This window comes from Salvia hispanica, chromosome 4 (assembly GCF_023119035.1).
Source record: "Salvia hispanica cultivar TCC Black 2014 chromosome 4, UniMelb_Shisp_WGS_1.0, whole genome shotgun sequence".
Taxonomy (NCBI): Eukaryota; Viridiplantae; Streptophyta; class Magnoliopsida; order Lamiales; family Lamiaceae; genus Salvia; species Salvia hispanica.
The window spans coordinates 17,449,058-17,465,859 of record NC_062968.1 but is presented as its reverse complement, the minus strand read 5'-3'; the positions used below and the strand labels follow the sequence as shown (position 1 = coordinate 17,465,859).

The window sequence follows — 16,802 nt, the reverse complement described above, 5'->3', positions numbered from 1 at the left end:
TTTTCTAATGAACCACATGATTCAACCAAACCACACAAATAGCGGGAAAAAGGCCACTGATCACCAATATAATTAATATCAATAACCAACTCTAGATGTTTTATATTATTCACAAGATCAATCCAGCACGACTGAATATCCAACTGCAAATCAAAATGTCATGCATTAGTATTAAAGAAGAAAAATATGTTAGTATTCAATATATATTTTATACATACGGAAAAAGAAATTAAAGATACGTTATTACTACCTGAGAAGTTCTAAAAAAATATGAAGTTGAGAGGCGCATTAGTCGGAGTTGGTCACGTATACCAGATGATATCCCAGAAAGTAGCTCGGCAAGCATGACTTTATTATCACTTTCTTGAAAATCAAGTTTGGTAAGCTTTCGGAATGTTACTAAGTTGGACGGTACATTCCCAATGCAACAAATGGATCATCAAAGAAACAAGGTTTATTGCATCGCATATCACAATGGATTCAAGTGGAGTAATGTTTGATAACTTCAAAGACTTTGATTTTGAGTGGCCAACAATTGAGACATTTCTCAACTCCCTAGGTGATTCTATTTGTAAACATTGAAGAGAAGGGCAATTGGAGACCAAATATTCAAAGTCTTGATCCATCATTCTAATGCCACATAAATACAAATCTTGAAGGCAGTCAAGACCATTCGTATTTGGAAGTCTAAGAAACGGATCCTTATGGAGATGTTGATGGAGACCGACTAAATGAATCGATTCAGCTTTCTTTGTTATGGCAAACTCAAAACATCTCTCAAAATAGCCGCCTTTGTCACCATACATGTCCTTCGACCAAAATACTTTCCATGATCTATAAAAATTTGACATCAAGACACGATCCAACATACTCTCTTCCAAACCACACATATCCACTCTAAACATTTTTATTCGAGTGGCTCTATTTGAATTCACGACACCATCGATCATACTTAGGTAATTTGAAAATTTTGACAAACTAGTAAACGTATTTCTAAGATTAAGTTTTGGAAAATTGAGACAATTGGCATAGTAATGGACATGTCATCATCTTTTTGAAAGTATGCTAGTCGAAGTAGCTTCTTGGACGTTCAACAAAGAGATTATAGATATCAGAATATCACACGGCAAGTTGCTAATTCTATCTTCATGCACAATCTACAATATTTCAGATATTATAATTATTCTACATAATAAAAAAATTTGAAAAAGAGACTAGGCAAATGTAAGAATCTTCATGGAAAAACATACCTTGTGCACACTTGGTCGACTACGTTTCGTCATAGGTGAAAACCCTGAAGAGAAAAAACGCCGATGGAAAGGCGAAAATCCCAAAGAGAGAGTATATTATTGGATCACATTCTAGATCCCTGTATGTATTTAGTCAAGATTAAGTACTATGTATGAATAAAATTATTGGAAAAAAACGGATGAATTATAATTTGAGAAATAATTTTTTGACATCTCTATACTATAGTAATAATTTTATGTAATTAATTTATTTTTAAATCTTTTGGATAGAGATAACTCATTGACAATAACAACCAATCTTTAAAACAAACAGTCAACAAATTTAAAATATTAATTACATTACATATCTTTTTTTAATTAATTCAAAACAATGATAACATAATAATATATCAATCTACTAAATTTTGGAAATAAAAGATCATATAAGAAATTGTAGGTTGGCAGCGTTTTGTTAAGCTAGATTTTAGGAATATTTTCCTCATATATTTATGTATTTATAATTTATATAGTAATTAATTAATTTTCTTGATAATAGATGAGTTGGGATGTTCATTATTTTTTGTGGAATGTGAGTATTATTGTGGATATTCGCGTGGGAACTTTTTGCCGAATATATACCAATACTCATAATCTGATAACAGTATTAAATATTACATCATCTTAAGACAAACAGTACATGGAATATATAGGGAAAAAGTAATTGCAAGATAACGTTAAAATGAAAAATTTTAGAAAAAATTTCCCAAGGAGGTTTGGCCTAAATTCTTGTACCTAATTAATGTATGGGTGACAAGAACTGTTCAGCTATGCAAGATGAACCACATCTATTCTTTACCTAATCAGAACAATTTTCGTTAAGAATTTTGTTTTCAATGTGTTTTTTATTTATATTTTTTTTCTGGAAAGAAATCGTTCATTATAATTTATAATGCCTGATGTAGGTATATAGTTGCTTCTATCATACATTCTTTCTCTCTAATTAAGTCTATTTTCCTCGTATATATTTATTTTCTTAATTTCATTATAGAGACACATTACTAATTTACTACTACTATTTATTCTAGTTAATTAGAAGTTTCCAGGAAATTTCTCAATAGGGCCCACTGGATATTCATACAAAATTTCCAGTATATTTCCTTGACATAAAATGATTCCTTGTAGTAAAAAGGGCCAGAAACTTTTGATTTGGTGCAAGACAATTCATTATTTCAGATAAAATAGAAAACCTTTTTGACCACTCCCAATCTACCATAATTTCTACAATTTGTTCTATTTATTTACACTATTGTAGTTTTCCACATTATTGACTCTACCAACCACCAAAACTGGCAGAGTACAGTTTCGCCCCCATTATCCTCCAGAGCAGTAGAAAAAAAAATTGAAATCTCCAGATGCACAAAAATAAAAAAACGGGTTGTCGATTAAACCTTATGAAACAAAAAAAAAAGTGAATGCTTGACACATAAGTTTACTATAGCAATATCAATGGCAGTAGGCTATGGTGGAAATAAGAAATTTGTTGTGGTTTACATCTTTGACAATTGCAATTTTAAGAATTCTGAAAATTAAGGAGAAGTAAGAGAGTATGAGAAATTGATGTGGATTTTACATCTCGCTTCAATTTTGAGATTTCTGAAATATTAGGAGAAGAAAGAAACCAAATGCGGATGTGTTGTGTAATTTCAAGCATGAGAAAAAAAATAATGAAGAGGAACTGCTGGTAAGCAAGAAATCCAAGATGAGATGAGATGTGCCGTGAAATTGTTGCAGCGGAAAAAACAGTGGAGATAATAAGGAGACGATAGTTGAGATAGAGGGAGAGAGGATTGTGATGGTTGAAAAGTGTTGTAGCAAAGAAAAACGGAGAGCGAGAAATTGAGAGGAGAGAGAAATTGAAGAGAGAGAAAATAACATCCCTCAGCATATCATTTCTCTAGAAAAGAATATGCATTGTGGATTAAAAGATTTCTTTGAATAGTTAAATGTTACTCCAAGCCTTCTTCACTAGTACTACTACATTATAACTAGTATATAGGAAAGCACCATGCAATTTCTTGTGAAATTTGGCCATTAATTCCGGCACACATTTTTGGGTAATAATTTCCATCTCATTCAAATAATCTATATAAGCCCTATAGTTTTGTCACAAACATTCTAAGTTTTAACTAATAAAATTAATTCACTTCATATACATATCTAAAAATATTGATCAATGGCAATTGCAACCATCACCAAGCCATTCCGCAGCCGGATTTTCAAGCTCCGCCTCCGCACCAAGCCTAACATCGCCGCCGCCAACCACCAAACAAGAAGAGTTCCGGCAGGTTTTCCGGTTCCTGGACGCCGACAACGACGGAACCATCTTGGCGGCCGAGCTGACGGCCTACTTCGCCAGCATTGGCGATTCGATGTCGCCCGAGGAGGCGGAGAGGATTATCGGAGAGTTCTCGGGAGGCGGTGATATTCGGGGTTCGTTGGTGCTGCAGTTTGAGGAATTCGTGAGGGTGATGGAGCTGCGGGAGGGCGTGGACGGCGCGGACGTTCTCCGGCGGGCTTTCGAGGAGAAGGGCTGCGGTTGTATCACGGCGGAGGGGCTGAGGCAGGTGCTCCGCCGCCTCGGCGATGTGAAATCGGTGGGGGAATGCAAGGCCATGATTGGGGTGTATGATCTTGATGGCAATGGGGTGCTTGATTTCGATGAATTTTCTAAGATGATGAGTTATTGATCGGTCGTATAGGCTCGAGTTGGACAACCAATTGCTTCGATTTGAATAACCGGAGAAAGCTTTATGTATATACGAAAAGATATCGACCAATCAAAACGATTCGATTTATGTCACGATAGAAAGATAGCGGTCTAGTCAGTGTGTCTATCTACGTCATGATTAAAAATTTAGAAAACATATTACGCTCTAAAACAAAGGATTGAAACAGTGTTTTTTCTTGATTTGATACACTTGTGGAGCTTATAATTATTGTGAGAACATAAACATATCTCCTTCCGCATCGCAATTTCTTAGCCAAAATACATAATAAATTATTTTTCGAATCTTGATACGCATATCAAAACTTTTGGAGCGATTGTATATTTTTCATATGAATTAACTCTCTCTCTCTCTATCTTTTGTCCACGAAAAATAATTTTATCTTTCCATAGTTGTTCGTTCATAAAAATTAGTCTTATACTCATAAGAGAAAGTTACTCTACTTATCCACTTTTTTTTTAGCATATTTTATCAATTATCCATTAAAACTTGTAATGCCCACCATTGAGACCATTTTTAGTGAACATAGCCCAACATTCACAAAAAATAGTCTAATTGATGGACGGCACAAGTGTGAATGCAAAAATTGATAAAATATGCAAACTAAATAAATAAAGTGGGAGAAAGAATGAGAAAATGTAAATGAATAATTGATTTAGAATAACTTTTATTTTTAGTATGAGACTATTCCGTTATGAATGAAAGGAGTATTATTGAATGTAAAAGATAAAAACATAAAAATATTAAATGCTCGAAAACACTCAACTCTTAAACTTAAATCCAGATTTTTTTCAATTGAATGACACGAAAATTACACATAAAAATGATGGTAAATAAATTATTTTATTAGCATATATTGAATGAATCTTCAACTAATTTAGTGCACATACAAAGCATAAAATTCTAAAATCCCGAAATCTGAAATTTATTATTATCTGTGATAAATCATGTACGTGTGAAATGAAACCTATACAAAAAAACTATACAATAGAATGATCACGAATGATTACTAAGACCTATTCTAAAAACTCCTGTGCAAATAAATGAAGAAAAAAAACTAAACTAAAATCTCACAAAATCAATCATAAAAATGATAATAAAATCCATTATTTAGTGAGGAAATTTTCCAGTCTTTCGAATATAATCGAGTGTGCGCTGCAGCCCAAACTTGGTGACCGCTTTGTGGCCAGCTCGAAAACCATTTCCATACACCTCAGAAGGATCTGATTCGATCTGATATTTGAAGCACTTGCTAAGCTTCTTGTCGAACCGAGAAGTCTTTGATCCTGACGAATGTGAGGTTGATGCATGGTTGTTATCAGACATCGATAGGATCTGAGACTCCAGCCACATGCTCGCAATGACCTGACATATACCCTCTTCCACGTCTTGTCTCACACCTCGAAAACCTGGACAAGATTACCATTATCAGCACATGAAGAACGAGTGAGGCAACGACATGGACAAAGAGACACACGTTGTGCAAAGAGCACCGGGAGAAGACTTCAACAAGCATCAGTGATTCTTTGCTAATAGTTATCTAAGCAAGCCTTCCTTTTTTCACAAGTGATACAAAAACCTCATCTCGCTTAATGGTTACTTTAGTGTTTAGATCACCGAACCAATTTATTTAAAGAAAGCTAAGGGAAGGCAAAAAAAATGTCAGAGTGATAATTTTTAGGCAGAATCTTTTCGTGGCATGCAAAACCGGGATCTGGACGCACATAGGTTAGACTTTATATGGCAGAATGTTCTATTGGAGATAAATATTGTGGATGAAATGGCGATTGTACAAATGAAGTTTGGCGAGAGAGAGAGCACCATTAAGTCGCAACCATAAATGCATCATCTCATGCGCCAATATCAATCCAGTCAGCAACCTGCAGGCATGAGGAAATCTGGGAAAATGAAATCGAAACCAAAATGGAACGTCTGATCAGTCGCTAATAGGAAAAAAAAGTTAAAAGTACCTTGGAAGACCATATAGAATGAGGATTGCTGTCACTTCACAATGGTTGTGCGGCTCTGTTATCATGTCCACGACTCGATTTCCAGCTCTCATCCTTGGCCGCTATAATCCAAATGGGGAATAAGGGTTCTGGGAAAAGGCAAGATCTGAAAAATGATCAAAGAATCCCTTACACTGGTGATTGTCGGTTCCTTGGTGACACAAGCACCCCGAGTTTCAGGCATGTGATAATGACCCTGGAAAAAAAGACAGAAAACTCATATAAACTTAGTAGATGAAACCTATAACAGAGAGTAGGTGACCCTGAATATATGATGTTTCGTATCTTACATGCTGCTCTGCTCCCATGGCTTGATTCAGTGCCTGCTTCTCAACCAAGTAAATGGGAACTTTCTGCGTCAATTTCATGTTTAATCCTTTGAAGAACTCATGTATATCGTAGAAAAGGGGCTGGCATTGGTGAATGTCCATAATTGCTGAGTCCAGGCACTCTAAGCAGAGTTTTCGGCCGTCGTTAAGGGCAGCATATATTTCCTCCGCTGACTGCAACAAGCAAAAGACCCAAAGTAATGATTAGCTACAAGTTTAAATGAATCACATTAGATCTTATGGTGGCAGCGAGTGGTTGGTTTGCATAGATTTAGAGGGTGTTTGGCTAAGGTCATTTTAGAGAGTTTATAAGCTCCAACAGCCTATAAGATGTTTCAAGAGTTTACAAAATCTAATGTCTTAAGAGCTTATATGTTGTCAGAGTATTTGGATGATTAAGCGAGGTAAAATCTTCATTAGAGAGAAAAAAAAATGAAGAAAGATGAAATTGAAAGGGTGTACAAGTTAGAAATAACAAACCATAGTATGGTAATCTTTGCATATTGATTGTTGTTTATAAAATTATGAAAAAACAAGTTGGGGTGAGGAGCAGAGCAGGGATCTTCATTAGCTGGTTTAAGGAGCTTATGATCGAAGAAACACTTTCTTAGTGTCGATACTTACCTCCTTTCGTTCACAACTACAGCATCTAGGAGTGCCATCATCCTCATGCCTAGGACAGTACTTCTGGGACCAGAAAGGATGCACCTTATATTCAATAAGACCAGCTGCGTTTGTCGGAATCTGTGTACATGAAAGTGATAAACGATATAAACAAAAATACGAAATCATATAACCTTACAAATTTGATTTTTTTAAATAGTCTACAGTTCTTTTGACATAGAGATGCATTGATAAAAACAGTCTAAACTTATATTTAAACAATCAGAATCAAAATGAACCGTTCAAAAATCCCTCTCACGGAATAGTTAACCGAACCATGCTGACCTCTACCATCTACGACCTAACCAAGTGCAAAATGTTGCCTGTCGCATTCGCGTAATAGTGCTCTATCACTCCTTTTTCGTGAAGATATAAACAACTTAACCAAGCCTAATTTAGCAAGTTGCTCACTAGCACTAATAATTCTATGATGTTAATACCTAAAAAAAGAAACTGTGATGTTAGAGATCATGACTGCATTAAAATTGTCAATCTTTCAGGTGAATTTAATTTCTCTCCCACCTAGATTGTTCTATTTATGCCTAAATACATTCTATAGAATTATAGCATCTTAGAGAACTCCGTCACAGCCGGTCTTCGTCGGCCAGTTATGAACATCCTCGTCCACCAGAAAGGTATTCTTCATAATTCTAAAAGCTAGAACATCTTTTCAATGGTGACATCAAAAAGGTATCCAAAAATTACAACTTAACAACCATAGACAGTATAACCATAATATATGCATTCGGTGATCTTTCTCGTTCCTACAGTCGCAACCATATCACCTATCACTTTCTAAGCAAACTGCAAAGCTCATTGGAAAGCAACTTTGTTTAGCAGCACCAAACACGTCATCAAAGTATATGTAGATTGTGTGATAATAATAAGGAAAAGAACTTTTGCTCAAGCATTTTCAGACGGAATGAATATGATATTGCTTGGGTTGAGATACTTACGAAGTGTCTGCAGACATCACATTTTGGATGATGAGACTCCTTGTAGCAAGTTTTATGATAATGATAGCTACCAGACACGAAAAACTGTCAATAAAGACACGAACCTGGATTATATAATTCATCATGTGAATTCTGGTCATATTAAATGTGGCGCAATTGCAAATGCAATATTTTGATATTACAATCATCAAGATTGCTCTAAATTAACAAGTTCTACAAAATTGACCAATATGCATGAATGTGAATGTTTAGTTTATAACGACTAGTAAGCCTACTACACATACGAAGCTCTCTATCAAATGATAATAGATGAAAATAAGATGGACATATCATATTCTTTATACCTCGTAATCAGATAACGGTTGGTTACATACACGGCATCTAAAACATTGTGGGTGCCATAGGGCATCCCTGCAACTCACATATCCTCCATGGCCAATCTCCATATTACAGCCAGCACAGATCCTATCACAGAAAAGACAAGATAGGAAGACTACATTAGAAGCTAGACAAAAAATTATGAAAATGAAGTCAGTGTTATACACATAAAATCTGCATCTAATGATTACATTGGAAGTAGAGGTAAATTTTGAAGCCATGCTAAAACGAAAAGGAATGTTTAGAAGATGATGTCTAGAGCTTATGGGGCTCTTGAGTGACAAATTTTCTCTCCGAGTGAGAAAGCATATCAGCTTCCTTCAATTTTATGGTAGTCTTAAAGTACCCACAAATCATAGTCTGGAAAACAACAAGAAGCTCAAAAGAATTTGCCACTCAGAAATCTCCTTGAGCTAAAAGCAAATCAAACATATTATGGTAATGCATATGCTTCTGGAAACTGCATATTAACATAAAGATCCAAATTGGTTCCTAGTTCCTCGGAGAAAGTTTTAGTTAAATTCTCACATGTTTATATAAATCTGATAATCATAATTGTCACATTATGTCAAGACTCCACATGTACCTTAAGCTTGTGTAATAAGGGATTGTTACAGGTTGGTAAAAGTTATCGTTTCCATATCCATATTCGACTCCAGTTCCATATCCATATCCATTTCCAGTATCATTTCTACTCCATGACTCCAGTTGAGAATCTATAACCAAACTCTCACGAAGGGCCCTCGCCAATTGTTCACTGTCATCCAGTTGTGGCTCTTTCTCTGTACCACATCAGGAACACCAAAAATTATGCATGCATTAATAAACTGTTACTGGAAACATGAAAATAGACCGTAAGCTATATCCAGCAAAGCAAGTCCCTTTAAAATATCAATCGATTGTCATTGAAATCTTACACAGGAGGATGATAATAGATAAATTTTAGAAAAGTCTTCAAGGAAACCTTACCAGCTGTAGATTTTCCTTTTAGGTCATCTTCTGAAAGCGATAATGCAACAGCATGGTCTATATCTTCGGTTTCTCTCCATGAATTCTGAACCAATGTACAGCCAGAGAAAACAGAACTGAGAAGTTAAGAACATGAACTTTATCCCCTCAATCTATGTTCAATCAAAATTGAACTTCAATAAGAGCTGATCTAATCTGGCAGACCATAAAATTCAAATCACATAAATCTAAGGTATGAAAAAGCAATCTTAGACTTGAAAAGGAGACTGAACATTAGTTGCATAGCTTTGACGCTGTTCTATCCATTGGGAGATTGACACTATGTTTACGACCCCACATTCTTTCCTGCCCTTGTTTATGGGTGATTAAGCCAAGATCAGTTGAAGTGAGGCCAGTTACAATACGAGAACAGGTAGTTTCATAATAATAGGAGATAAGGATCTGACATTGATAAATAGAAAAAAAGCATACGAATATTGATAGAGTTTCTTGCAAAACCAATACGCCCATGTTAAGTTCAGATTGATTACTGCCGCAACACAATTTTAATACCTCTACTCTTGAACAGTTGAACTCGATCTAACATTCCAAACATTTAATGATTGGAGTAATTTAATGCTATGAGACAGTCCTATGAGGAAGAAGAGAAAATAAAATAAAATGAAAGTAACAAATTTACTTACCAATGAAGCCGATTGAGGAGTCTCTGCAGTATCCGCTCCATATCTCCAATCAGAATGCCCTTCCAAAACTTTATGGTCCGAACACTTGAGGATTTTGCGAAGCCAGCCCATTAGATAAATTAACCAGAGGACAGCCAACGAAGTCTCTACCTGAGACACACTATTTAGTTAAGGAGCAGAAGGATTGAGTAAACAGAGGAAGAAAGAATCGGAAGTCTCGGTTCATGGGTGAAGCAAATACCTTAACTGGATAAACAAGAAACTAGAAAACATTTTGAGTTGTGCACCACATTATGTATTTCTATGGAATCAAAATTAGATTACCTCAACTGAAATTGACCAGAAAATTCTTCAAAGCAATGAATGCTTGCATAATGAAACCCAAAAAGATCTCAATCCATTCCAGAAACAGTTTACACAGGCACAACACATTCCATAGAGCAACAGCTTGATATTTAAGCCAAAATGAATCACACAAAACGTGGCAAAATCTATAACTCAACAAATTCAAATTGAATTGCAGTTTGAAACATTAAATGACAAAATGCAGACACCAATTGCAAACCAATAAACATAATTACGATACTCACTAAACACCAATTGCTTCAACAATCAAATGGCACGGATTGCATGAATATCCAGCTCAATTTCCACACATAAATTGAAAGAGATTTCAGAGTTATCGTTTGATCAGATCATCAACAAAAAAGGTAAATATTTGACTAGTAGCTGACCTGAAAATAGACCTCATTAACTCCACAGCAATGGCTGATGCAGAAATATCACAAATTCTCTTAAAAAATCTGAGCGTGCCCTTTTGGTGCATTTAGTCCTCAAAGAATCTTTGCGGAAGAAAGAATACTTTTTTTGCAAGATGTAAATCAATCAAGAATCTTTAGGTTCTCAGGGACAAAAATAAAAAAATAAAAATATAATCTTGATGATTAAGAAATAGAATAGCTCAATGATAAGATGAATGAATGCTCCAGGCGTTTCTTCTCTTCGTCTTCCTCTTTATAGTTGGTCAATCAAAAAATCAAACAAATTGCGTGGCAAAAACTTGTTTGCACTGTGTGAATATGGCTGCAATTTTCAAAGTCAAACTATGACAAAGAGTATTAGCTTTATAATTAATAGATTGAGTATCTTTTACATATCGCAAGATAATTAAGTTAAGAGTAATAAATAGGTAAAAAAAAAATTCCTAAATGTTTTTAGATTTATCATAATCTTGATGAGAGAGCAATTTTTTAATTTGATTCTTCAAATTATGATTAAATATGTCGTCAAATTTTATTTTCATTATACATTGATGACATGACCCTTCACATAAAAGAAACAAATTCACCGAAGATTTGATCTAATTAATTGCCGATTTGTCATGCTATCATTTTAAATTAAAAATTATCAATGTTATATATGCTTCTATTTTTTTGAGCTTGGAATTTCATCCCTTCAAATATTATCCATACATTTATTTTAGGTGTAATTACTAATTATGGACGTCAATAATGTACCAATCCAGCAGGTTTTGGACCAACTCTACTTAGATTGCGGATTAATTAATTGCAGGCTAATCAAATTGCTATTTTTATTGGGGAGTAAATATTCAAACCAAACTCTAAAAAAAATCAGGTTTTGAGATGGCCTAACGAGCTAATCGAACTGCTATAAATAAAATTAATATGTTCTAAATACATAAGGATGAAAATAGTCCAATTAATAAATGTAAAATATTTAAATATAATAATTTTTAGATACGTGCTTCATGAACTCAAAATTAATAAATACTCTGAAAATAAACACATGTATTTCAAGAAATTTTAAAGCAAGTTATTAAAATTATAATACTCAATTTATTATAGTGAGTTCGGATTTTTTTTTAATTAATTGATTGCTATTTTTAAAAATTATTTATATTATAAAAATCATCAATATAGTGTTGCATCTAGATCAACCCATCGAATTTCGAACTAATCGGGTGTGGGATAATAAGGTTGTAATTTTATTGTGCTATAAATTTCTAACTATAATCCTTTATTTAGTGAGCCTATTCGGGTGAGTCCATGAGTTTTGGATTAATCTGATTACTATAATTTTATTAGGCTAGATGTCTCCGGTTCTAACTCCCTAAATTCAGCGCGCAGAGCTAGTTCACAGATTGTGAACTGGACTAACACCCCTAAATATAATGTAGTGTTTGACTGTAAAGTCAGACAAGTGTATTTAATGTAAATAAATTAATGTAACAATAAAAAAAAATTATACTTCCTCCGTTCTATCATAAGCGAGTCATTTTCCTTTTCTAGGATATCCAACCATAAATGAGTCATTTTACCTTTAAGTAAAAAATCGTCTCTCTTGCTTTATTTTTCTACATATTTTATCCTTTTCACTCATCTATTTTTCACCTCCCATAATTTACTTTCTTCACTTTTAACTTTTAAAATATTAATTTATTAAATCACGTGTTCAAAAGAAATGAGTCGCTTATAACTGAACGGAGGGAGTATATAAGATAGTTCTACGTCATAAAAATGTGGATGAGCAATATTTTGATGGACCTACTAAAATAAAATAAAATAAAATAAAAAAGCAATGATAAAGGAATAGAAAATGTATTAAGTATAGTTGTATAAAAGATTTTTCTTAAACTATAGCACGAACATCATTGTCACGGTGATCTCTCAGCTCAAATTTAAAAATTCAAACTAAAGAGTTACTACTACGTAATCAAAATTCACCCTATAATTAAGAATAACCCTATATTTAAAATAACACACGGTGACATAGAGAAAATGAAAAACTAGAGAGGATAAGAAAAAAGAAAAAGAAAAAAAAAAGTAAAATATGCAACATTCTTTTGAACTTTTCAACTATCGTCTTGTTCTCTTCTTTAATCCAAACTGCAAAATCTTCATCATGGTTTGCTTTGAGATCTGAAACTGCAGTGCTATGAACTTTTGACAATAAGATAATTTAGTTCTTCAGTGTTGAAATGCCATTTATGATTTGGCATAGTGCAGGGACGGATCTAATGTTCTACCATAAGGGGCAAATGCCTCAATAATTGAGATAATGACTTTAATTATTTTGTGGACGTGCATTATAGTGAAGATGTCGTCATTTTAAAAGAGATGCAAGCTTAGTAGACTTGCACTTGTTTCACAAATATCATAAACTCATTTCTCAAACATCATAAACTTATATCGACAATCAAAGTAAAAATAATTGACAACCAAATAATTACCCGATTTTCAGCCCGTTAGAAATGACTACAATGAAACGGAAAAATTGGTAGTGGCAGACAAAAAGTGCAGCATGCTGCTGTATTCAAGTATATAATAAATATTGTTTCAAAAATATTAGGCGGCCAAATACAAAGAGATTAATTAAGTACTCCATACAGTCTACACTGTAATAATAAGGGCTCGTTTGCTAAGAAATATGAGATATAAGAAAATTTGGAAAGTAAGATAAGAAATGCGGGTTTCGTATCAAAATAAGTTCATATGAGAGTTTTTTTGTTATTGTTTGATAGACAAGAAATGAGGTAGAAATGCTACCCGGCCAAATTTATGAGATACATATTCTTATATTTTGAGGAAAAAATTGCGAGCTTAGATGAGTGATAATACATACTTACATGATAGGTTAACCATGATACTAATAAATACTTAGAAATAATCATATAAGTATCTATGTCTAAGCATTACCAACTTATCAAATGACTCATAATAAAATAAGATAATGGAGTGACATGAGAACATGTTAGACAATTCAAACTAAAAAATAGCCCACAACAATGTTTAAAGAAAATTAAAATCACTATATAAATTTTATAAACTACTCATTATTTATATCACCAATTAATTTTAGGATAAAACCTATAAATTGCTATCAGAATAAAAACCACCATCTATTTCTATCAGAATAAAAAGACCATCATATTTTTAATGTTCTAGAATTTAAATCGTCATTCCAATTACTATTGACATGTACTAGGTATAATTAGTTCCATCACTTACTTTATTTGTTAAACATAAATTTGATTTAGTAATGTAGTACTCCGTCTGTTCAACTCCAGATGTCTATATTCTTGAGTGACACGAGTTTTATGAGAAATTGTTAGGTGGAGTAGAAAGAAATTGTAGAGAAAAAAAAGTATTGAATATTTTAATAAAGAAAGAGTATAAATAAATTTATTTTTAAATATAAAAAGTGAACATTTTGAATGAGGCGAACTAAAAAGAAAATGTAAAACTCTTGAGGGTGACGAAAGGAGTACTAAAATTTCAATAATTTCAGTCTCTTGAGACTAAAAATGGCTTTCCTCTTGATGTCTTCAACAATTTGTGGAGTAAAATGGGCCTTCTAACACTTGTTGGCAAAGGACCCAAAACAACAAAATAATTTAAAGCCCAACTTTTGCTCTTCCATGTGATATACCCAACCCAAGCCCCAAGCCCCAAGCCCAAAAGTATTAAGAAAAAAAATAGAATTCATTCAATTCGAAATTGTTAGAGCACTATTTAATTTAATAAAACTCGAACCACATAACACACATATATATTAGGAGAGATTTGAGAAAGCAAAAATTATTTGAACACAAAAATCTACGGTACATATGCATCTACTTCCTTACTTATTAATGCATACACCTGTGTAATTCATGTAAAGTTGATTGTAATAAAAAATCCGTTTTTGTATCCTTGTATTTGCTTTGTTCGAAGTTAATAAACAAAAACATGATGACATTGCAATAAAAATGCTGTTATTTCCATAAATATAATGCCAAATACGTTGCCTTCCAATGTATCAGCTACAAATTAAATGCAATCTATGACCTTTATAAAAACTGGAGATATTTATTTGCGCCAAGAGACAATTTATATATGTACATCGACTAGAATTTAATAATTTACATTTGAAACTGGTTGAGTTCACACCGGAGACAAGAAATTTTTTTAGTTTACTCTTGTTATTGAGATTTACTTTAAAAATTGATTGATATCTTGGACAAAACTGTTATTCATAATACTAGTGATCCTGGAACGAGTCTTCAGAATTTGAACTAAATTAATAGATGATACAATCCGATAGTTAGTATAGCAACTTTATATTATATTGGTATGACTAAAGTTTATATTTACCTACTGTAAATTGTATTCAATCATATAAATGAGAAAAGTCCGTATGTACTCTACCATAATAACTTCTACAGTAAAACTGTAAAAGTATGTATAATTATTCGATAAAATAATAAATAAATTCTGTGAAAGAATAACTCTCCAGTCTCCGATCCCAGACCTGGTCCAAATCAAAATTAACACCATCAACTTCAATATGATGCATAAAAATAATATTTTTTTTACATACAAACCACATGATCAAATGCATCATCATTGGACCTACTATAGTAACAAAAAGAATGGGGACTCATGTTTCTATTAAATATGATCATCTGCGCCAATAAACTCTTGGTCTTTCTTTATTAATGTTTTAATAAATTATAGTACTGCTACATTACTACATTTATATTGTTTGCGAAAGCTACCCTCAACTTGTAACGAATTCTCGAAACTCTTTTACTATTTATTAATAATTTAATTTATTTTTTATTTATTCCATCTCTGCAAAATAGAACTGAATCCCTGATTTCCTACTTCCTCTCTTTGTTAAACAATATATACCTCCGGTGCTCCACCTTGCCTTTGTATTTGTCTCTCTCGCTTTGTTTTTCCGTTTCTACCTCTCATTATCTGCCACAACTTATTGCCGGTCGAATATATTAAAAATCTTTTAAATTTTGTCCTAGTACATTGATTTAGTAATGATCGCGTCTTATCTATATAAGTATAGAAAATCCCCCATCTTATGAGCCATATTAAGGGAGTAAGCGACCTATTTCTAATATGGTATCAAAAGTCTACCCAAATCATTATAGATCTATTTATCTCTTACTATCTTGTCTTGCCTACCCTACGTGTGGATGTCTGATGTTCATTCCGGCCCACACGTGCGGCGGCGTATTAAAAATCTGACCCATCCTCCTTATGACTCATCTTAAAGGGGTGGTTGACTCATTTCTAATAGATACATTGACGATAATGTTGCGTCACCCATCCTTTAATTATTCCTCTCTCATTACCCGTGTATGATACTTCTAGGAATTTTCTTGTTGGTCATCACCCATCTATGGCTTATCGCATACCGCTACTACTGCTAACGCTGCATCTACTACTCCCACAAATTCTCTTATTGGTCATTATCCATCTACTATAATCTGGCGCAGACCGCTACTGCTAACGCCACATCTACTCCTCCCATGAATTTTCTTCTTGGACCCAACGTCAAAATCTTGGCTCCGCCACTATACCGGGGTAGGCAGTATTTAAATTCAAATTTTTTGTATGTATGTATGTAACACTATGATGAGTATATTGGGCATATTTAATAAATTGATTTGATTCAAGTTGATGAAAGAAACGTATATAATGATAATGGTGGTTGTCAACATCAAAAACAGCTGCTCATAGTTTTGGTAGTCCCCCACTGGAAAACGGGACATTCATATTTATTTAAGAGCTACCAAAGACTATTCCCTCTTTTCTTGGTTCCAAATAAGTACCCATTAATCACATTTTTCCATTTCAACAACAAATTTTTTTGTGGTCCCATTCATTTCTATCTTCATCGTCTTATTACTATCTATCATGTTGCTTCACAACTTGTGCCACATATTTTTTTTTTGGGTACTCCTCTCATTTTTAGTGTGAACAAAAGCTCACCTAATTCGA

At 33.5% G+C, this 16,802-nt stretch overlaps 1 protein-coding gene and 1 pseudogene across 2 annotated transcripts; one reads left to right on the top strand and one right to left on the bottom strand.

Annotated features, from left to right (window-relative positions):
- Positions 1-3,462: 3,462 nt before the first annotated feature.
- On the top strand, positions 3,463-4,118 carry LOC125218635 (annotated as a pseudogene).
- Positions 4,119-4,916: 798 nt separating this feature from the next.
- Positions 4,917-10,996, bottom strand: LOC125219052 (protein DA1-like). Of its 2 annotated transcripts, none has more exons than XM_048120910.1 (12): positions 10,737-10,996; positions 10,003-10,152; positions 9,320-9,404; positions 8,937-9,132; positions 8,317-8,437; positions 7,973-8,056; positions 6,978-7,097; positions 6,315-6,527; positions 6,158-6,220; positions 5,986-6,086; positions 5,837-5,895; positions 4,917-5,424 (listed from the first exon to the last, which is right to left on the bottom strand). In XM_048120910.1, exons 2-12 carry the CDS (start codon positions 10,111-10,113, stop codon positions 5,126-5,128), a joined length of 1,452 nt encoding a protein of 483 aa, XP_047976867.1. In that variant the 5' UTR covers positions 10,114-10,152; positions 10,737-10,996; the 3' UTR covers positions 4,917-5,125. The 2 variants fall into 2 exon arrangements, with proteins under 2 accessions (XP_047976867.1, XP_047976868.1); XM_048120911.1 differs by lacking the exon at positions 10,737-10,996 and adding an exon at positions 10,593-10,615.
- Positions 10,997-16,802: the final 5,806 nt, after the last annotated feature.

Bases quoted from the DNA above. Each gene is read 5' to 3' on its own strand.
- LOC125219052 (XM_048120910.1), bottom strand. From the start codon at position 10,113: ATGGGCTGGCTTCGCAAAATCCTCAAGTGTTCGGACCATAAAGTTTTG. The intron at 5,896-5,985 runs GTACTTTTAACT...TCATGCCTGCAG, and splicing joins ATTCTATATGGTCTTCCAAG to GTTGCTGACTGGATTGATAT. The intron at 5,425-5,836 runs GTGCTCTCTCTC...AATCTTGTCCAG, and splicing joins TTTATGGTTGCGACTTAATG to GTTTTCGAGGTGTGAGACAA.